General features: G+C 46.4%; 1 protein-coding gene across 2 annotated transcripts in view; it reads right to left on the bottom strand.

Annotated features, from left to right (window-relative positions):
• The window catches only part of SLIT1 (slit guidance ligand 1), a 171,361-nt gene that overhangs the window by 120,563 nt on the left and 26,906 nt on the right, over window positions 1-23,892 (bottom strand). For both annotated transcript variants that reach the window (XM_077878162.1, XM_077878161.1), the window contains exon 4: window positions 20,915-20,986. In XM_077878162.1, the coding sequence (XP_077734288.1) occupies window positions 20,915-20,986 (72 nt within the window). The remainder of the gene's footprint in view (window positions 1-20,914; window positions 20,987-23,892) is intronic.

The raw sequence follows: 23,892 nt of genomic DNA, 5'->3' as shown, positions 1-23,892 counted from the left end.
CCTCTCTGGCAACCCCCACACCCTGGGCCCCAGTGTAGGATTCCCTTAGGAGGCAGAGAGTGAGAAGCAGAGATCCCACAACAAACTGGAATCAGCAAGGATGAGGGAATGAGTTTGACGCCTTGGAAACTAGAGCAAAAGTGACAATCCCCAGTTGGTGGTGGGTAGCACTGAGGTTCTGGGTGGCAATGGCCAAATCTAAAACCTGAGCAGAGATAAACCCAGGAGTGCGGGAGGTACCTTAGCTGAGGAACGCCTTCAGTCTCTGCAGATCTCACTGGACCCTGTGCTCCAAAGTGCATCTAAACTCCATCAATGGGTCCTTCCCCCTTTTTCCAAAAATGGCAATGACTGGGGCTGGTTGGGGGTGGGAAATGCTTCCTTTCGACAATCCTATTTTGCCTGCCCTTCAGAAAAACGCCTCATGAACTGACACAGCATGCCCTGGCTGGGTTTCAAGCAGAGATGGTGGCTGGACAGACGCTCCAGACCCCTGAATGGACTCCTGAATTTCTGGGGTCCCTGGGGTGACCATGTTGGATAGGACTCTAGGGCTCGCTAGCCTGAGGCTTCAGCATCTGCACTTGGCATTGGGGATGAAGAACAGGGATATACTAATAAAACCATACTCAGAAAACAACCCATCTCCCTAGACGAAAATACAAACCAACCATCTCTGCTGGGCTTTTCCCAGCATGATTTGCTCCCCATGAAGGGATGCCAAGGCTGCAAAGTGAGCCGAAAGGAATGATGTTCCCATGTTAACAGAGCCCCTAATTTCAAGATTTGGAGGCACATTCTTGATGTAGAAGAGGCAACACCGTGTCATCAGGGCATGATGTGACATCCCTGGAGGCAGTGGCCTGCATCACACAGGAGGAACGTCACCCCGGTGCCTCCTGGGTGCGAGCTGATGTTCACAATGGGGACAGGGACTGGAACACACCAAACGAGGCCAAGTCCTCCCCGTTAGAGTCAAACATAACTGTCAAGGCCTATACCTCAACCACGCATGATGCTCTCAGAGTTCAATGAGCTATAAAGATCAGCATCCTTTAACCTGGGCTAAGTGGATGCTTTGTGAAGTCACGTTAGAAAAAAAGAACTGTTTTGCTGGTTAAGCTCCAGGTCCCATGGCCAACATAAAAAACCACCACATTTTTATTTCTTTAAAAATGTGGTTTTCTCTTCCTAAATAATAAAGAGAATTATTTTTACCGTGCCGCTCAGTCAGGAAACATTAGGTATTAACAGAACCACTTTGGAGAGAGGCATTGTCTTCATGGCTCACTTCCTTCTTGCTTGAAAGACTCCAACATGTTTACCATCCAGAATGAATTTCCATAATTTCAGCCCCCTTTGGCTGCCCAATTATCTTCGTTTGAAAAAAAAAAAAATCAAATTACAAATCAGCAAAAAAATGCCTTTGGGAAATTTTGCTCTGACAAATTCTAGGTATAGAATGATACTAAGATGCTGATTACCAGGTAATATAGATGTAACTTTTCTTTTGTTTCCTGCATTTCCTACTGCTCCAGGAACTAGGGCTTAACTATCCAGGAAAGAACAACCTCAGTGTTTCTTGATGGTTCACCGCACACAGAACGTGGGCCAGAGTCCCAGCCCCCATCCCTGGAATCATCTTATTTAATTTGTGCTCAGCGATTTGAGATGTCTTTATTATGCTCTTTTCCCATATAAGCAAACAGCATCCATGCAAGATTAAACCATGGGCCCAGTTCAATTAGGTAGCCACAGCGGAGCTGTGTGATTCCAGAGTCCAAACTCTTAACTTCCATGTTATGCCTGCTCCTCAACTCTGGGTATTTTAGCAGCCCAGAGGATCCACAGAAGTCCAAATGGAAGTTGCACAAGGCCACACAAGGGCCTTGGGGTCACCCGTGTGCACCCCTGCCGTCGACAGATGGCGCTCACCGGCCAGGGCTGCACTCCTGCAGGGAGCCCCTGGGGACAAAGCCCTTGGCAGCCTGTGGTCAATGTTCAAATGACCACAGCTCTCCCCCAGAGACAACGGAGGTCTCATGCCAGGTCCAGCTGGCTGTGAAAGAGGCTATTAAAAGTCAGTGATAAATGAGTTCCAGCCTCTGCTTACACAGTTTACTGTATGGACCTTTCAACAATGATTTCTTATCCTTTGTTTCCTATTAGTGGAGTTGATGACTGTAGGAAACGGTTTTGGTTTTCTTCCAGTTGCCTTTAGAGGAATGAGACCTTCAAATGCCCAGGTGTGGTGACATTTCAATACATCCGAGACAGAAGACGAACAGTGTGGGGAATTTTATGTTTGAATAGCAGTATAATGGATATATGTCCATTTGTCTCCATGAAATATGATTTTTCACTTCTATTAGTTTTCTTTCACATTTCCTTTTTTTCTTTCTTTTCCATTTCGTGGGCACAGAGAGGGGAAAAGCCAGGCTTTTTCTGACCATTAAATTCTCACAGCTCAAGCACACCAGCCTCTTGAGGAATCAGCAATCACAGAACCACCAGTCAAGCTCCAGCCAAGCCCTAGGCCATAGCTAATTCACTCTGATATTCCTCGAGCCCAACAAATCACTGCACACAGCAGGCTTGTAATAGGTTTGTTGGGTGAATTCATCCATCCATCCATCCATCCATCCATCCATCAGGAGAAGCTAAGCCCAAAGTCCCCACTGCCATGCTGGGAAAAGTGACACGCAGAAGGAGGGCTGCCTCTCAGCCAGGCAGCAAGACTTGGGGATGTCTCCAGAACTCCTGTTTCCTTCAGGAAGGACACCCACCATGAGAACTTGCAAGTACTCAGGAGCCTATGCTGCTTTCAAATATCAACCAGAAATTGCATTAAGGATTCCCACCCACAGCAGAGCACCAAGGAGGAGAGGCTCCCAATGTGATGCCCCTTTAATAATGCTCCAGACCTGCACCTGGGGCAGATGTGCCCCCATCCTGGGTCTTCTCTTCTTTCTTATATGTTTCCTAAATGTTCTGAAGAGCAGTGCTGTCACACACCCAAATAAAAAATAAGTTGGTTTACTGTTTTGTTTTCTAACAAAAGAATACTACATGTTCAAAAAATGGTTGCTCTGTGACAGACAAAGAACTAAAACCTCCATCAGTGAGCCACTATTCGGGACTCCAGGATGCCCCTGGTTTGTTTGGGGAATCTCATGTAAGCCATAAAAGTCTCAATATCACCTGCTAAACGGCTTCCTCCAAAAGTCCCCAGGAAATGAGTACTGTTCCCTTGAGAGTTGACATGTCCAAAAGATTCTTGTAGAAATGGCCACAGAGTTATGGGGGTGGTGAATAGGAACCTGGTGTCTTAGGTCCTCCTCCATGACAGTGCTGGGCCTGGGACATGGGCCTCTGGCTCCTCCTAGCCAGCTGGGGACTCCTGAGGGTTGGCCTGCATGCAAACTGTCACAGTGGGTGCCCGCGGTGGCACCAGCACAGACTGGGGCATCTGCAGGGCCGCATCAGCCCTCTACCACACTCGGAGGGGTGGCAGCGTGGACCACTCTTCCTTGCACTCAGCCCAGGGCTCTGGCTTCTGCAGAGAACACTCTCCCCTTCCTATCCATCCTTTCCCGGGGCTCTGCAGGCCCTGAAACTCCAGTGGGCTCTTCCCCTTCCAGTCATCCCTCACCCTGGGATGATCCATCATCCCTGGGAGCTCATCCCTGGGAGCGGGAATATCTCTGGTGTTGGCATCGGGAGGGGAAAGAGTGGGCCCTGTCTCCCTGCCAAGGGGGATGTCATGCCACCAGAATTTATGCGCCAGCTCTCCTTGTACCAGCTTTTCCCAGGTTCCTCCCCACCCATTACTACCCCATTAGTTGCCCTGTGTTTCCCCCTGACTGTCACCAGCCCACACTGCCTCTTTGTTAGCCCAGGCTCTCAGGCTGGCCCTCCCCAGTCAGGGGCTGAGCTGAAACCCACACTGGGAAATATTTCCTCCCTCGCTCCGGGGCCCCATCCCCACCCCCTCCACCCCGTAGCCTTGAGTAAAACAAACCCACCGAAGGGCATTCTTGCTCTGTTTGCACAGCACGAGTGGGCCTCTGAGTTGCCTGGCGCCCCTCATCCTCCATGAACACACTTCCCTTCCTTATTGGTATTCAGTCAATACCTTCCTTTTCTGACCCTTCCCTGCTTGGCCCCTGAGATCTGCTGACAGAAGGGCCTTTGTTGAAGGAGCAGAGGGTGCAAACAGCAGGGCTCTGAAGACAACATATTGACTTCAAAGGGGGAAATGAGTCACTGCTCATCAAGCTGGGGTGGAGGGGAGACACTGGGGAGAGCCACCCCTTGGATCACCTCTAGGACCAGACTCTTCCTGAGGACAAACCTTCTGTGTCTCCTCACAGAGCAACACCCTTTTCAGAGCTATCTGTTGATTTTTACAGTTCCAAAACTGACTACAAAACATGGGCCAGAATCTGAGGTCTGGTAAATATTTTGTTACAGAATTCGCTGGAAGCACTTTGCTGTAAAGGGGTGGCTTCCAGCACAGAGGCTCAGGCAAAGGGCCTTCCAGGCTCCCACTGTCTGCCAGTGGCATGTGTCTGCAAGCAGATTACCCATCAGAACGCCATTCAGAGCAAGCCTCTCACCTGCTCACTGGCCATCCACATGAACCTGGTCCCGTGGCACTACATCTACAAGCACCTGAGGCTATCACATCCAGTCTCCCGGGCATCTTGGGCACAGAGTCCTAGCAGATGTCAACTCAGCTCTGCCTTGAACTCTTCCAGGGATGAGGGAACAAGCAGAGCAACCCACCCTTCTGCAGCCAGCTCTTCAGGAAACCTGCCTCGTACAGAACAAAATCCACTTCCCCACCTTCTACCCAGTGTACCCAGTTCTGCTTCTCCAACAAATCAGCTCCCTTGTTCTCATGACGGCCCTTCACATAGATTAAAAAATTGCTCTCAGAGTTCCTCTACATTTCTTTTCTTCACACCAAACAGCCCCGGGCCCCTTGACTACATCTCATATGAAATGTTTTCCAGATGGTGTTAGTCACCTTTTGTTAGCCATCCATAACAAAACACAGATTCGGGTACCGAACGCTGTTCTCTGTATGTACTCAAGTCAGCACAGACTAGAACAGGTCTATCCCCTCCCCTAGAGAAGACACCTTGCCCCCATTAATTCAGCTTGTGACTACATTCCCTCTTTTAGCCACCTTACCACACTCACCTCATCCCCATCTTAAAGTTACAGGCCCTTTTCCTAAGAAGTGCTCCCAAACCAGGTCTCCCTCATTCACGTTTTTCAAGTTGTCTTCATGTTTATCAGTATTTAATTTCACCCCAGCTTAGTTCATGGAGTTCTTTCTCAATCCTCTGTCACCTTGGGTACAATGACCATCCCTTTGCAGTTTTGTGCCACCTGCAAATCTGCTGAGTATCCCTTACATATGCTCATTCAATTCATTAATAAAATGATAAACACAGCAGTGTCCAAAGATGCTAATGACTTGTCCAAGGTGTCACAGCCAGATGGGGACAGAGCCAGGTCTATAACACAAGTGTCCTAGCTCTCAATCCAATGCTCATTTCTGTCACATTCTGCCAAAAAGTCCCCAGGACTTCTCAGACTGTTCTCTCTTCAGCCCTCTACCACCCCCACCTCCTTACTGGTCTATCCCAAGAGACCTTGATTATAGACAGGAAGGTCTTGTAAGGACTAGCTTCCTGAGAGGAAGATGGGGAAATTACCCCCTACCTAAAGGATCCTAGTTTGTTAAATTATGCCCGCTTCCTGCAGCTATGGCTCTATGCTAATTAAGGGAGCCTCAAGCAGCCCACCCAACAGACTAATCCAAACAGGACTGGGAAAGTAAAGAGGTCCTGGGATGAAAGCTGCCTGAGATGAATAGGTTAGAATAGGAGGCCTACAAAGATTCTGAGGCTAGCTCTGAACTTCAGAAAGAATCTATATAATGGACAGTCACTTAAAGATAGCTTCAGCCTTATAGCCTCTTATAAACAAGTCTTGCATGGTCCCTTGAAGATAACGACAAGTTAAAGGATTGACCTTAGGCATACCTCTTTGCTTTGAGTATAATTCAAGAGAGAAACATCAAGATTGCAGGGTGAACATGCCAGGAAAACAGGTCAAGGTTAGTATGAGAATTCCTAATGATCAGAGCTAGTCACCACAAGACCAGCTGCCTTGTGAGCTCCCCATCAGCAAAGCATTTAAGTGGAAGTTGGAGCAAATGACTTTTGTCTCACTTGAATCCAAAGTTCTAAATTTCTGTAGCCTCTTTTCTGCTGTGACAGATCCCTTGTGCTTCCAAGTAAAAAAGCGATCCCTGGACTCCAAATAGCCAAAATGATTTTGAAAAAGAACAAAGCTGACAGACTCATACTTCTTGACTTCAAAACATATAATGCCATAGTAATCAAAACAGTGTGGTATTAACATAAAGACAGACAAATAGACCAAAGGAATGGAATGGAGAGCCCAAAAATAAACTCTCACCTGTAGAGTCAAGTGATCTTCAACAAGAATGCCAAGACCATCCAATGGTGAAAGGATAGTCTCTTCATCAAATAGCATTCAGAAAACTGGATAGCCACATGCAAAAAAATAAAGTCAGACACTTATCTTTCACTATATATAAAAATTCATTCAAAATGGATTAAAGACTGGGGTGCCTGGGTGGCTCAGTTGATTAACTGTCTGCCTTCAACTCAGGTCATGATTCCAGGGTACTGGAATCAAGCCCCACATTGGGCTCCCTGCTCAGTAGGGAGTCTGCTTCTCCCTCTCCCTCTGCCTCTCCCCTACCTGTACTCTCTCTTGTATACTCTCTCTCTCAAATAAATAAAGTATTTTTAAAAACAGATCAAAGACTTAAACGTGAGACCTAAAGCTATAAAACCCCTAGGAAAAAAACAGGAGAAAAGCTTCACCAAATTATACATGGCAATGATTTCTTCAACATGACACCAAATGCACAGGCAACAAAAGCAAAAACAAATAGAACTACATCAAACTTAGAAACTTCTGTGCATGTAAGGACATAATCAATAGAGCGAAAAGAGAACCTATGGAATGGGAAAAAAATATTTGCCAACCATACATCTGACAAAAAGTTAAATATCTAGAACATATAAAGATATTTCTCCAACAATGACATACAAATGGCCAGTGAGCATATGGAAAAATACTCAAAATCATTAATCATCAGAGAAATGCAAATCTAACCCACAATGATATATCCTCTCACACCTATTAGAAGGCAACTACCAAAAAAAAACCCAGAAAATAACAAGTGTTGGGAAGCTGGTATAAGTATGATAGAAAACAGCATTGGCAGTTCCTCAAAAAATTAAAAATAGAACTACCATATGATCCAACAATCCCACGTCTGGGATACACTCAAAAGAATGGAAAGTGAGGTCTTAAAGAGATATCTGTGCACTGATGTTCAGAGCAGCACTAGTCCAAGTGTCCATCAACACATGAGTGAATAAACAAGATGTGGTCTCTATATGTGATGGAACATTATATAGTCTTAAAAAGTTACAAATCCTATCACACACTGCAACATGGATGGATCTTGAGGACATCATGCTGAGTGAAAGAAGACCCTTGCAGAAAGGCAAACACTGTATGAGTCTATTTCAGTGAGGTTCTGAGAGTAGTTACCTTCATAGAGACAGAAAGCAGAATGGTGGTTACAAGGGGCCGGTGAAGGGAGCCACGAGGAGGGGTTTAATGGGTACAGATTTGCAAGATGAAAAGTTCTAGAGCTCTGTCTCACGAAAATATAAACATACTTAACACTGCTGGACTGTAGATGTAAAAATGGTTAAGACAGTAAACTTTATGTTATGTGTTTTAAGTCACAATTTTTTTTTGAAAAAGCTCTATCTGACACACTAGAACTGAGAAGGGCAAATGAGAGCCTAGATTTTAATGAAGCAGAACCAAGTTACAGATACATCCGTGAAAGCCGGGGAGTCTTTTGGAATATCAATACCAATCCTTTATTCACTTGAGACAACCTTTACTGTCCCTGTGAACTTGTGGTGCCAAGATGACCTCAAGTCCCAAAGTAATAAAACCATGTGTGTGATCTAGGAAAAACTCCTGATGCTAAGAGGCTCAACATTATTAAAGTTAAGATTAGATTAAGCAGAGATTGCTACCTATCAAGAATTAAAGAAAAAGGTAATGCACAAGATCCAATATTTATTTCCTTAAATCTTGTGCTATTACAGATCAAAAATTAAAATGTAATGAGTCCTCAATCATGTTAATAGTCACATCAAGTTAATCTATTAAAAAAGCTCTACATTATAGTCAACTCCTGGGGAATGCATTCAGAGAAAGAGGCTATAGAAATAATTCCTCCATATGGATGAAGTCATTATCTCATTTTCTGTCTACAAAAACCAAGAAAAGAAGAGACTGCATGAGTAAAACTCTCAGGCAACAGGCTAAGCTGCCTGCCAAATCCAGAGTGAGCTGCAGCAAGCTGCGAAGGGAGGTGAAGAGCTCTGTCCACAGAGAAAACAGGTGCTGGGATTGAGAGCTGGCCCTGCTCTGAGCCAAGGAGACAAGCAAAAAGGCAATCAGGACTCTCAAATCAGTCCTACCCTGGAACTTCCCACTGAGGCCATGAGGAAAGGGGAGCCAGAGAAGCCCACCAGCCTGGGGCAACCCATGAAGACTTCTAGAATGGCAGATTGTCCTCTACATCCAAGTAATGTGGCTGGATGGGGCATGCCTGCCCACTCCCTCCATTGCTTTCAGGATAATGGTTTGGGTGATGATAGCATTCACAGCACTTGAACAGGGTGGTCTGTACAAATCACCCCTAATTCTCACAACATCCCCCTCCCATTTTACAGATGATGAAATAGATGCAGAGAGGTTAAGTAACTCACCCAGAGTCACAGCTCATCAGTACCAATGATCATTGGAGGGAAAGAGAGGACTCAATGCCAGTGAGCCTACCTACAACCTGGAAGAGCCAGGAATGCTGCCCAGAGGTGCACTTCTTTGGTGGGCTTCTGGAACTATGATGGTGTGTGCCCATAATTCCATAACCCCGGACAGGGGAAGGAGCTACACCATCCTTCTGGTCATTGAGAGTTACTGTCCTCCAAAGCGAAGCCACAATGCAGTATACAGAATAATGTCCCCAGAAGATGTCTTTGTCCTTATCCCCTGAGACCCATGAATGTTACCTTACATGGCAAAAGGGGCTTTACGGACGTGCCTATGTTATAAATCTTGCGACAGGGAGGTTATCCTGGATTTTCCCGGTAGACCAAATGGAATCACAAGGAGCCTTATGAGGGAAAGAAGGCAGCTAAAGTAGTTGGAGAGAATGATGCAGCCAAGGAATGTGCTTGACCCGTAGAAGCCAGAAAAGAAAAGGAACAAATTCTCCCCTGGGCCTCCAGAAGAAAACACAACTCTACCAACACCTTGACTTGAGCCTCATGTTGAGACCCATTTCAGATTTCTGAACTTCAGTGCTTTATGATAACACATTTGTGTTGTTTTAAGCCACTCAGTTTGTGACAATCCATCACAGCAGCAACAGGAAACAAACCTAGACAAAAGGGCAGAGCTGCCTGTAGCTGTGCCCACATCCCACCACCACCCCCTCCCTCCACCCTGGCCAGGTGAGGAAAATCCAGCAAGTCAACGTCCTTAAAGGCCAAAGTGGCTCCAGGTTCATTAAACTGACAAGGCAGTATGAGGAGATGGTGTACATGTTCTTTATCCACTCAGCAGAGTTAGCAAGCTTTAGCCAATCTCAAGTTGCCTCATTAAGATGTGAAAAAATATACCATATACCAACTCCAAGTTTTGCTAAGAAGTATTTTTGCAAAGTGTTAAGTGGTCTAAAAATATACGATGTTAATTTTATGATGCCCATTTTTCATAAAAGACAAGCATTTCCTTTCAGGTTAGTGCCCACCTTTAAAGTCTCTGGTCAGGACCAGTTCTGATCCAAGAAGCCCAACCCCTCCCTCCCTGGCCAGAATCCACTCTCTCACCCACAGTCTACATAAGGGTCTGCTCAGTGCCAACAACTGGCCAGGTAGAAGGCTGCATCTCTTCAGGAAAGTCTGGACCCCACAGAATTATGAGAGAAAGAGCCAGAGATTTAGGAAGGACTTGGAATGGGTTTATCAGCTCCCTACTTCTCTACCCACCCCACTCCAAGGCTCCCCACAAAAGAGCAGGAGACCCAGAGCTGTCCTGGGACAAAGACAGAGCCTCTGCCAGAAGCTCCACATTAACACTGGGGCCAAAGCCAGACTAACCATGGAGAAGAACAATCAAGGGCTCCCAGCCCTCCAGCATGGAGATGGGGGTGGGGTGCAGGAACAGGTCCAAATGTGTAGGTCAATGATTCCCAACCACTTCACCAAAAGGATGCCTTTTGATGCCTCTCCATCACACCCTCCAAACATTTGAAATGTCTGGACCATTAAAATATCTTTATTAATAATATATCTTTCTGTATTTTTATTATTACTCAAGAGCCACTAATCCACTGCCAGTCAGGGCTTCTCTTTAGCAAAAAGATGGCCAGTGTTACGCCAGATATATGACTCCAGTCAAAAATCAAAGGAAATCTATTTGAGTTAGCTCATTTGGTCTGATTGCACCTATCACAAAGAGCTTAAGGAACCCCATGGTTTCTTCTTTGAGCTTCTCAAGCCCTGTGGACACCCAGCCAGAATCCCAAGTAGTAAACAGAACCACCAAAGCCACAGTGTTCAGTGTAGGGGAGGGTCTCACCAGGACATGCAGGGTCCTGGCCCATCCTAATAAAAAATGGAGTCAGTCAAACCCTGCCATGTGTCACTTGGGTGCAGCTTCTTGCTGACTCATGTCCATCTCCACCAGCCAAAAGGTCCATGTTCCCCCCTTAATGCCCTCCTCCTCCCTTAAGTTCTGATTCATTCATTTTGAAAGGTCAAAGTTCACATAAACAGCATATGAACACTGTCTTAAATATTGTATTTCATTCTCAACATTTTTCTTAATACATTTTCTCAGTTTAGTTTAAAATAAATATGTGTTTACACATACATATATATGTACACATACACATATATACACGTACATACATATACACACATACATATACATATACATATTTACGCTCATGTTCATATATTTCTTGAGGAGTTAAACACCCTTTCCTGAAATTTTCTTGGGTGCTTTTTCCTCCCAGGAAGTAGGGGCTCCCTAGAACTACCCTCCACATCCCTTTTCAAGCAGAGGGCTACCCCCGCCTGCTTCTCCAGAGACTCCACCCAGCCCACGCTCCGTAGATTTTACTTCTCTTACAAACCATCATTAAGCCCTTGAACAACTGGCTTCAAATTTCCAGGCCACAGGTCAAGGTAAAACACAGGTCAAGGAGAACAGGGATCAGCTGGCAGGTACTGAGTCCATCAAATCCAGGAAGCGGCGGCACAACACACAAGCACAGAGCCCTGAGAAGGGAAGGAGGTAGTCCTGCGCCCCGTACGATGAGCAGAAGATGTTCACTCTCCTCCCACCGCCTTCAGGACAGTGTCTGCCACCAGAAAGACACGGCTTGCCAGCCCTGCTAAACCCACTTGTGCTGTGGAAATAAGGACGGGCAGGCCTTCATCCCTGCTTCGTCTGATAGAGGAAGCAGGACACAGGGGTCATGAGGAACATGGCGAGGGGTGCTCAGACAAGTGCGAGCAATTGTACCTGGTGGAAACCAAATATAGTAGGGCCCCACCTGGGGATATTACTCAGTGGTAAAAAGGAGTGAGACTGACACACACTACAACACGGATGGGCTTTGAAAACACCATGCTGAGTGAAATAAGCCAGGCCCAGGATCAAATATTGTCTGCTTCCACATGGATGACGTACTTAGGATAGCTAAATTCATAGAGATGGAAAGTCAGAGACAGAGAGAGACCACCAGGGCTGGCGGAGAGGCAGGAATGGGGAGTTTAGCGGGAGCAGAGTTTCTACTGGGAGTGAAGAGGCAGTTGGGCCACAGACACCGATGGCCACCCTACATGTGAGTGTAGTTAATGCCAATGAACTGCACACTTACACATGGTTAAAATGGTATTAGGTTATGTTTATTTTGCCACCAAAAAAAAAAAGTTATAAAGGAAAAAATAGAAAGCTCTGAAGAGGGAATAGTCAGTTCTGCCTGGGGTGGGGGTAACTGAGGATCTGTGACCCGGAAGTGGCACTTCAGGCCAGCCTAGGGAGAGACGGAGGCACATCTGTCCCTCACCTCTCAGGCACAGAAACTGGGAGGGGAAAGTGGAGGAGGAGAGGCCCTCATTGAGGGAGTGGGATTTTGAGGAAAGATGACATTTACCCTCTGTTCAGTCACTCTGCTCATAAGAATCCTCTGTGTCCCCTTCTGCCTAGCAACCATTCCAAACTCTTCACTCTAGAAAATAGAGACCGTCTATACCTCTTTCTGGGCCAAGGTCCATATAACACTCCAGAATTGTGGGGCCCCTGCACATAGAGCAACTGCATCCTCTCCATCCATCCGTATCTCCCCCATCCTTCAACACCTGACTCAAAAGTTATCTTCCCAGAAGACTCTGGGGAATCTCTTTCCTCCTCCCATTTCTCTATTTCCTATCACAATAGGCAGGATAGCTTGGAGGGTAAGAGCATGCCCTACATTCAAAGCCTGGATCTGCCAACAAATAGCTATGCGACCAATTACTTCATCCCTCCATGCATCAATTCTCCCCACTGTAAAACAGAATAATAATTGCATAGGACTGTGACAATTAAAATGAGAAAATCCACAGAAAGTGTTTGGTGCATAAGGGCTTAACAAATGCTAATTACTATTTCTATGGCAATTACATGTTGCTTTGGTATTAAACTTTTTTTAAGGTTTTATTTATTTATTTGAGAGAGAGAGCATGAGAGAGAGCACAAGCAAGAGGGAGGGGAAGAGGGAGAGAGAGAGAGAGAGAAGCAGGCTCCCCACTGAGCAGGGAGCCCCACGTGGGGTTCTACTCCAGGACCGTAAAATCATGACCTTAGCCGAAGGCAGACGCTTAAACAACTGAGCCACCCAGGCCCCCCTTAAACTTTACTTTTAAAAAATATTTGAATGGCAGCTCAAGCATTTGTAAATGCCTTATTTAATGTTTTTAAAGCCTTATCTTTCTGCATGGCAAAATTATTTATAAAATTTCTGAAATGGCTTAAAAAAACCCTCATTCCCCTAAAAGTTATTCACAACAGCCGCCTTCTGTGTGCACTCTTCTCTGTTCAGAATCTTCTCGATGCTTATGAATTCAGTTTGTTCCATGCTGATTTTTGTAATGGTGTAAGAGAGGACTTTTCATTCCTTTGAGTCTCTGTAAAACGCCCCCAGCAGAGCACTCTCCATTCTCCCAGGGGGTGACCCATCCACTGCTCTTCCCCACAGTCCTCCTCCAGGCCTTGGCTGTCTTCATTTGTGAAGGCCTGTGTGGTTCTGAAGCAGCGGGGTCAGAGCCAGGGGCCAGCACTGTGTTTAGGACATTAAACCATGCTGGGCGCATCAGCCCTCTCTGGCACTCAGGATGTCAATCTTGGGCTGGCTGCCCTCTTCTGCAGAGGCTCCCGGCCAGCCCAGTGGGACGCTTGCCTTTTTCACTTGAGCCTTGACAGCAGGCACAGATTTAATGATTGGAAAGCACTCTGAATTCTCAGAGTGCTCCATAATTGCTAACTCATAATCCCCAAATTGTTCTCTGTGTGGCTGCGGGAGGTAAAGTGTCTGCCCTTGGGAGGGTCTTTGTTAGTGTGGCTCTCACACCAGAACCAGGCCGGGCAGAGGCTAAGCATGGCTCTAATCGTACAAGAGTACCTACCTAAGACTCATCCAAGTGTGCCGAGAGCAAGGTCTCTCAAAGTATGAACCAGAAAAAGAGGGGCTTGATTATAATGCAGATTCTTGGGCCCTTCTACATCTACTAACTCAGCATCTCTGATGATAAACTGCATTTTAATCAACTCCCCTAGACAACTCTTATTCACTAATTAGAGTACTAACAGTTAGAGGTAGATGCATGGGTTTGAGGTCAGAAGGACCTGAGTTTGAGTCAGCCCTGACCCCTATCGTCAGAACTCAGCAAGTTCCTGACGCTAGACCCATAAGATCTAGGTTGAGCATTGCAACACCCTACATGTCCCCCAGGACAAGTGCTTTAAAAGGCACATAGCTGATTAGAGGGGCTGAATAGTCCCTCCACAAAGAACCCTGTTTGACCCACTACTTCCCAAACTGTCTAACCAAGGAAGTTTCTTTCCATTGTTAATGCCAGAAACATCTCACAGACTTAATATCTCATGAGAAAAGCTTTCAAAGGTCGTCCTTCCTGGGAAAAAATGAAGCCTAGGGACTAAGGGACACTATCTTAAGGCGATGGTTCTGGCAGGAAGGAGGCCCCAGTCAGCCAGGGGCAGCCTCGGGAGCCCCATTCCTTATGCACGAGGGTCCTCAGCAGTAAGCTGGTTCAGTTCCAAAGATCTGCTGCCGAGAGTGGACGTGTCACAATAGCGAGGTCACCTTCCTGCTTCGGGTAATTTCCCTTGGAGGCAAGACAGATCCATTTTTAACAGCTCTTCATTTCAGCAGAGAATGCCCTCTCGCCTCTGATGGGGGCTGGGGACCAAGACTGGAAGGGAGGCTTTGTTCTTCTGACCAGTGCTGACAGTTTAATTAAACCCAGCTCCAGACGGGGTCAGCAGGGTCAGGCATTCTTCAACAGGACTCCTGCAGAATATCACATCCACGCCTCTCCAGCCACCAGGGCCCTGTTAATGAGCTATCCTGGTCCTTACAGCAGGGATATAAATAAGGGGAAATAAATGCCCTTTGCTGCCCTTAATCACCCATCCTTACCCCTTCCAGGTCCAGCAAAGACACAAAAGGTTGATCTTGTCCGGACGCATATTGGTTTCAAGGCTAAAAAGAAGCCCAGTTCCTCTGGGTTTGGGCTTCCAGAAGTGGCTTCTGGATGAGGAAGGGAATGCCACCACGAGAGGCGGGATCGCAGGGCAGCAGCACAGACCCCTCCCCAGATCGGGGAGGACAGAGGCACAGAGGGTGCCACTCACTGTGCTCCAACACCCAAACACACATGGAGACTGGGTTTTACTATGTAAGAGAAGCTGTCAGGTTCAAATATGTCTGACCCCTGTGTGCATCCACGAAACATCTCCACACTCTCTCTTGTGATTGACTGTCAGGTGATAAAGTTCAGCCCAAATCCGAGTAACCTGTCACCAGGATATAACCACCCTGGCAGGAGACAGGGGTCCAGCCAGGGAAGAATCTTCTCCCACCCACTCCATCCTGCTATTGGTCAGAGACTAGCAGATACCTCTCAAAAAGCACTGGTGATAAACTCTCCCCTCCTGCAGAGACAGTGCCTACCCATCTGTCTTATACAGCCCAGTCCAAGTGTTCTCAGCCCGAGAACAGCACCTGGCCCATAGGAGGTGGTGGGTAACTGTTAGATGAATGGGTGGGCAGGTGGATGCATAGGTGTATAGGTAGATTGGTACACAGGTAGGGAGAAGTTGGATGGGTGGGGAGCTGGAAGGGGGGAGGGCGGTTGAAGGGTAAATGAGTGGAAGAATGGATGGGTAGGCAGATGGATTAAGTGGGTGGGAGTGTGTTTGATGGGAGGATGGGTGGGAGGAGATGGGAGGATGGAGGAATGGTACAGGTATAGAGATGGGCAGATGGGTGGGTTTACTGGTGAGCTGGTAGATAGGTAAGCAGGAGTGCAGCTGAGTGGGGTGTGGGTATGTGACAGGTTGATGGGGTTGGGAGGATTGGTAGGTAGATGGGTAAATAAGTAGGTAAAGGAATGCAGGAGGTGGATGGATGGTGAGTAGAGGATGGATAGGTGAAGGAGGATGGATGAAAGCTATAGAAGGATGAGCTTTAGCATCAGAGAGACCAGGGTTCAAATTTGGCTTAGCGCCTTAGGCATATCACAAAACCTCTGAGCTGGCATGTCTTCATCTGTAAAATGGGGAAAATGCTGACCTCAGAGAGGTCTGATGATGAAATCAGATAATGTTTGTAGGTTGTCTCTCATGAGCCCGGCACAGAATGACCTTCCACTTGTTCTAATCATTACTGTAACTGTGGTTCCTAAGACCTTTCGTGGCAGTCCTGGGAGACCCAGGCAGTAAGAGGACATCACAGGATAGGCACAGTTCTGCAGGGGCACTGACTCCCTCCACCTGCAGACAAGAGGTGGGCAGGCGCTCTCTTCTAAAGAGGTGATGGAGTGAGGGTGCTGAGCAGGAACTCGGGGCTCACCCTCAATGGAGGCATCTCCAAGGAAGCAAGGAACACACAGGTAACTCCAGGGCCCTAAGAAATATTTCTGAGGTGACTTCATCTCCTTGCTCCATGCTTGTCCAGGAAAGTACCCAAGAGTACAAAAGGCAGATTAACTCCGGAGCCTGTGCAGTGACTGCCCCAGGCCACATTCAAGTGGCTATCTGCAGAGCCTGCTGCTGGTGAGCACACTAGCCTCCCTCGATAGCCCTTAGGGTACCTCTGCAAGGTGCACCTCATGAGAAACAGCGTCTCGTGAAAAGAAAAAGTTTAAACCTGTTGCAGGAGGTCCTTGCCAATCAAGGGGGTGGTTCTACATTAAGACAGACTTGAATGGGGCACTGAGTGGCTCAGTCAGTTAAGCATCCGCCTTTAGCTCAAGTCATGATCCTGGGGTCCTGGGATCAAACCCTGCATCGGGCTCGTTGGTCAGTGGGGAGCCTGCTTCTCCCTCTGCCCCTGCCCCACTCATGCTTATGCTCGCTCTCTTTAGCTCTCTCAAAAAATAAATTAAAATCTTAAAAAAAATAAAAGACAGGTACAGATGAACCACCAGCAGTGGACAAAATGCTCCAGTACAGGGTCAGCTTAGAGGCTGTAGTGCCGCCTCCAAAGCAATTCTCATGTGGATTCACCTAACATTTCCTGAGCATCTACTACAGGCCACAGAGTCTACACCTGCGAGGGGAGTGGGTTACACCTTCCTCAAATCCCTGCAACAGCCTGTGAGGTAGCCAAAATTTTCTTTATCTGATAGAAGAGCAAAACAGGGCTCCACGGGGCTAGAGGAAGGCCTCCAACGTCACCTAGCTAGCACTTACTGTAACCCCAACCACAGAGGCTTTCCAGCACTTGTAAAAGCTGGGAGGTCTCCTACCATAAAAATCACACATGCTTTTTACAGAACATCTGGGAAACACAGAAAAGAAAAAAGTCACCCAGAGACAACCCCCGTTGGCATTTCACAGTCTTTTCCATGCCTTCTTTAGAGTGACTTATTTAGTGATTATATTGTCAGTACGATTTTGCATCCTATCCTGGCTTTTGATAACACAAACATTTATCTGCATTACTTTACATCTTCCATAAAGACCACACATTTGATGATGATATAAGTATTTAATCAAGCAGATATACCATAATTTACTTAACTGTTCCCCTAAAGCTGGACATATATTTCTATAATCAATATTCTATATTTCAATATAGGCATATTCTATATATCAAAATAGGAATATTTTATATTTCAAAACTCTAAATAATGCTGCGGTGAGCATGTTTGTGCTTGCGCTTTAAATTTATTTTTTTTTATTTTTTTATTTATTTTTGATAGTCACACAGAGAGAGAGAGAGAGGCAGAGACACAGGCAGAAGGAGAAGCAGGCTCCATGCACCAGGAGCCCGACGTGGGATTCGATCCCGGGTCTCCAGGATCGCACCCCGGGCCAAAGGCAGGCGCTAAACCGCTGCACCACCCAGGGATCCTCTGTGCTTGCGTTTTATTATTCCCTTAGGCTAGATCCCCAAATGTGAGATTTCAGGACTCTGGAAGGCCTGGTATCTAATTCCAACCCTATCACCAAACTGCTCTGTGGTCCAAGGCAAGTCACTTCTCTAGGCCTCAGGTACCACAAGGAGAATGAAATGGACAGATAAACCCAACACGTATTTCTGCAGAAATACAACTGCAGAATGGCCAGTAACAGGATTTTAACACCTGGCAGCCACACACACAAAGTCAGCCTAAATATGGACTGCACCACCTGACACATTCTGTGACCATACCTCACCGACGCATTTGGTCTCTCTCAAACCTGTTTCATGCTGATTTAGCATAACGGTCTCTGCTGAAAGTCCATGATTTGCTCCAGGTGGAAAGGATTAGCAACGGATTCCTTCAAAGCAGAGAGGAGGTCAACAGGTGAGAGACCAGAAGCACCAGGCCCTGTCTCCCCTCTTACCCTGCCTCCAAAGCAAATGTAGTCCCCCTCTAGTTCCTGGAGGAGGAGTGGGTTCCCTATTAAGTTTGCACCAGGCAGTCCCACAAACCCCCAACACAGCCCAGGAATGACTGCATGACCAAAGATGAACCAATCAGATTCTTTCCTCAGAAATCTGGGGTTGAGACCTGAGACAGGGGGATTAACTCTAAGGTCACAGGAAGGAGGAGGGGAGTATGCATTTAGGCTAACCAAAATCATGGCGGAAATGAGATGTTGCCCATAAGCCCAGGACATCTGCAGGGAGCAGCAGGACAATAATTAGATATTCAGAAAGAACTGCAAACACCCTTCACGTCTCAGTCTGGTCCCAGCAATATTTCACTTCCTGTCCTAAGAAACCTATAAGTCTTCTGGTTGTTCCCTTACAATACCTGATCACCGTTAACATCACCAGCCTGCAGGGGTTTTTGCTTCTGGAACTGGAAGTGCCCAAGTGTTCCCCATCCAGACCAAGTGGACTGGGAGAGTTAACAGAGATGCCTGGCAATGCCAGATGCTCAAGTCAATAGATTGAGGGTGGAGGTAGGACAAAGAATATTAGCAAATAAATCTTTAAGCACTTGCTCCTCCATGCTTCCCTATAACAATGACAAAGGTAAAAACAAAAACAAAACAAAAAAAACTCAGTGAGTCAGACACCAGGGACAAATAACTAGATCAGGAAAAGGGTTTGTGTAACCATTTCCCCCAGGATGTGCTCTTTTGAGATGGCCTGCACTGGAGGGGTGCCAGGTTGCCCTGAACCAGGTTGGGCCCAGTCATGAACTCAAGTCCCAGCCTGACGTAAGCAGGGACACTGCACAGGAGTCCTCCCCAAAGTCCTGCTGGCTGGCACACTGGTGCTTACAGATGAGCTTAAGACATATTAGCAGCAGAGCTAGAGAAAATAGTTTCCCTCCACCAGGTCCAGCTATGCTCCTAGATAAGAAACATCTCCTGCCAAGAGTTAGGGACCAATTGCCTAAAGAGAAAAAACAATAGGCACAGGGGAAAGGTTCTGGCTCTAGAGCCTAGAAATATGCCCCAAAGAACCACTAAGCCTTCTATCAGGCAGGCCTTTATCCTGGAAGTCCCTCTGTTCAGTGGTGACTAGCCCCCTCCCCAAGACAACCCCAGGCCACAGGGGTGAGGACATCCAGTGGTTCTAAAGGCCACTGCCTCCCCTGGTTCCTAGCCCAGGAGTCAAGCCGACTTCTGTCCTCTTCAATGGCTTTTCCACTCTTTGAATGGAGTTCCTTGTGCCACACTTTAGATATAAAATCCAGTTATCTAATATTTGTTAAAGCATAGAACCACTTTTCTCCAGTAAAATATGAAGCCATGAAGAGCACTGGGTGGGGAGTCCAACAGGGGCTTCACTACTGACCCCGAGGAGGTCACTTCACCTCTCCAACCTTGACTTTTTTTTTTTTTTTTTTTATTTATGATAGTCACAGAGAGAGAGAGAGAGGCAGAGACACAGGCAGAGGGAGAAGCAGGCTCCATGCACCCACCGGGAGCCTGATGTGGGACTCGATCCCGGGTCTCCAGGATCACGCCCTGGGCCAAAGGCAGGCGCCAAACCGCTGCGCCACCCAGGGATCCCCTCCAACCTTGACTTTTGTCTTGACTTTCCTCAGCAGTAAAACCATGTCCCGGCGTGGAGTCTGCTTGGGATTCTCTCTCCCTCTCCCACTGCCCCTCCCCCCACTTGTGTGCTTACTCTTTCTCTCTGGAATAAATAAATCAATCTTTTTTTTTTTAATCTAACAAGAGTACATAGTTGTTCTAGATATTTACAGAAAGCAAAGCTAAAAAAACATAAATTGTTGAGAAACAGATTTAGGACTCAAATCTAATTAGAAAATGTTTCTAATATGCAGATCTGTCCAATAATGCAACTGACTGGGGAGGTAGTGAACTCCCTCCCTATCATTAGAAGTAGCCAAGCAAAGACTGAAGGACCACAGGCTAAGGAACTGCAGAGGAGATTCCTTAGATAATCTCTGAGATCCTGTCCAAAACAAGATCCCACAAAATAAAATAGATGGTAAAACAATTATAGCCACATTTAGCAAATCATAGAGCAGCAGAATTAGCTGCTTTAAACCCTTTAAGTTTGAAAGAAGTATGCTGACAGCAAATAAAAGTACGAATTTATGCTATGGTGGATAAGCTTCCAGACTTCATTACTCCAATCTGAAAACAGAAATAGGTCCAAGAAGGGTTTCACTGAATGAATAAATATTCAACCCTGGAAAGCCTGGCATCATGGCTGACAAGAATGCCTCCCCCTGCCCCCGCCCCAGAACATTCTCACACCCGCACTGTTAGGGGCAACACACAGCACTGAATGAGTCGTGGATTCCAGCAGGTGCAACCACAGAGAAACACACTGCACAGCACCTTCCAGAGAAAGGGCCTGGCTTTTGATGCCTGGCACGATTCCTGATGGGTGAGGAGCAGGAGGTCATGGGCACTCTGACCAGACACCGCCCCTCCCACAGGGTGAGGGACAAGAGACCACACACAGAGCCTTGGCCACAGTGTCACTCACAGTCTCGAAAGAGCCTGGTTATTCTGGAACAGCAGTTCTGGCAACGTGTGGAGCTGGTTCCGGTTCAGTCGTCTAAAAAAGAAAGAAGAAAGGAAGAGTTGGAAGGTGCCTCGGTGTCCAGGAAATCAAAAAAGTTTTCAGAACTCCTTGGGTTTGGAGCAATAGGGGCACAGGGTTCAAATCCTAAAAAGGTCATTGTGTAACCCCAGGGAAATGACCTTCTCTGGGGTTCAGTTTCTATAAAGTGGGAGTTCACCATCCAACACTTGGGGAGGACAAGCACAGATTACTTGTGGAAGCTCCTGGCCAAGAAGCTGATGGGCAGTAAACGCCTTAAATGGTCTCCTAATGCTTATCGCCATCATCATGTTACGTTTGCAAGACCCATTGTAATTCATAAGGCACTGATTGAAATATTATCTTGGCTTATGGGTTGAACACCTGACTATATTTGAAATATGAGATACACCCTAATGGGTAGGACCAGCCCCCTGGTTCTGATTCCTCACTGCTTTCATCCATATTTGACTCAGCGGCAACTTAGTTCTTGCCACTGTTCTCTTTTATTATTTTATTATTCTCTTTTATTATTTGCTTAGGTCTTTTTATTATTTGCTTTTCTCTTTTATTATTTGCTTAGGTCTTTTTTCCAAATGAAAATAACTTTATTGATTTTTTTATTATCTATGAAAACACATACTTAATTCCTTAAAAACCTTAAATAACAAAAGAAAAAGTATTGGGCCACCTGCATTTTCCTTACTCAACAATTTGTAGATGTCTCCCCATGCCAAACAATAGAGAATAACTCCTTTACTTTTAGTGACTGACTAGTATGTCCATCATTTCTAATTGCTCTACTGGTGGACAGAACAACTTTTCAGTTTTATAAACACAGGCAGTAGTAGTAAGTCTGGTTCTGGATGTGGCCTGGCAAGAGGATAAAATTTATAAAGAACCCAGATGTGTCCTAGGAAAGCCATGACACCTAACCGGACTCATTTTGCCACCATCAGCAACTACTTCTCTGTCACTGCAGTACAGGACTCCAGCCCATCCGGGGTGTGACACCTACAAGTATGGAACCTTGGTACTCATGCTGTTGTCCATTTGAATCTGCAAGTGCATCACCTGGGAGTTGATAAGAGCCACAATATCCCAGCCTCTACCTCAGATTTGTTGACTCAGATTTTGCATTTCAGCAAGATCCCCAAGTGCATGTCAAGGCTAGAGAAGCAACAGAGTAAAATCCAACCCACTGCCCTCCAGACTACAGCACAGTTTGGATCTCATACAACCATCTCCTTTAACAGTGCCAGATGATGATAAACCAACTCAGCAAAAGCTTTCTGTTGCTGGGTAAGTGCGAGGGGGTGGGGGGGAGGAAGTAATGAAGTTGTCTGTGGCCAATAGTAACTGGTCTGTGGTTACCTCCTAGGAGGTCACCCTGCATCTGATACGTGAGAAAGGCACCATTTTCCAGCATGGCACAGACAAGTAGACCAGCTGGAATAAGTTCACTCAAAAGGGCAGGCTCCTAGGGAAACACATCACTGCCTTGGGAAAAAAGGGACCACCAATATAATCCTTAAAGCAACAGGAGTGGACATCAGATCACCCCAAGTTCCTTAACCTTGTCCAATAAATTAATCCTGTATTTACACTGCCGGGTAATCATTGGTTTTTGTTTTGTTTTGTTTTCCCCCAAGACTTTCTCATTTTTCCAGCTTCAATTTCTGAAAACACTGAAGAGGAAAAAAAATTCAACAGCCAGTTTAAAGGAGAAAACCAAAGGACACTGAAGGAGGGACAGCATGGTGAAGGAGCATGGTAGCTAGAACAGTGACAGTGGTAGTGGTCACCAGTCCCCATTGGCCCTCCCCATGTGCCAGGCACTGGGACAAGTGTTTTGGAGGCATTATCTTACCATCAGAGGGAAAGCAGAATGCACAGGTGCAGTTTTTTGTTTTGTTTTGTTTTGTTTTTTGAGTATGACAACAACGGCTTCCATTCACGCACAGACCCTCCTGTCTCTTCCTTGCAAGAACACTGAGGGCAAGTTTTACTGCTACCATCTTGCCACATGGCTTGGCTCTTATATGTGCTCTGAATGTTCATGGACTCTATTGAGCTGTCTCTGTGACAGCTGAAGGAACTGGGATGTCAAGAGGTGAGTGACTCACCCTCATGACCGCCAAGTACTAGAGCCAGGTTCTGGAGACAGATTCTCCCCCACATTACACACCAACCGCCCCACAGCCGGCATAGGGTGGCTGAGCATCCCACTCTCCCTCTGTGCGCCCAGGGCACACTGACCCTCATGGCCAGAGGGCTTGCACATTTCCACTTCTGTACTTGAGTCTGCAGTAACCGCTTACAAGAGCCAGATACGTCTGGTTCCCAAACCTCTCTACACCAGAGGTGCTTATGGTTATGTGAAGAGGCCATCTCTGTGAAAATTAAATTGGACGCTATGGAGAAAGTCAATAAACCAAAAGTTGTTCATTGAAGAGCTGTTGAATTAAATAAAAGACTGGGTCAGGGGCAGGAGGAGGGTCACAAAGAAACTCAGGGGTTGCCCAGGTGGCTCAGTCGGTTAAGCATCTGCCATTGGCTCAGGTAACGATCTTGGGGTCCTGGAATCGAGCCCCAAGTCAGGCTCTCTGCTTAGCAGAGAGTCTGCTTCTCCCTCTCACTGCCCCTCTGTGCTCTCTCACTCTCTCTGTCTCTCAAATAAATAAATAAAATATTTAAAAAAATAAATAAAATCTTTAAAAAAAGAAGCAACTCAGAATTCTTCACCCAAATTGCTTCTAAGAGCCTTTTTTTTTTTTTTTTAAGATTTTATTTATTTATTCATGAGCGACAGAGAAAGGCAGAGACATAGGCAGAGGGAGAAGCAGGCTCTCTGCAGGAGCCCGATTTGGGACTCGATCCTGAACCCTGGGATCATGCCCTGAGCCAAAGGCAGATGCTCA

The sequence above is a fragment of the Canis aureus genome, chromosome 29, assembly GCF_053574225.1.
Source record: "Canis aureus isolate CA01 chromosome 29, VMU_Caureus_v.1.0, whole genome shotgun sequence".
NCBI classification, from domain to species: Eukaryota; Metazoa; Chordata; class Mammalia; order Carnivora; family Canidae; genus Canis; species Canis aureus.
The sequence above is the reverse complement of the archived record's forward strand: the minus strand, read 5'-3'. Positions and strand labels throughout refer to the sequence as shown.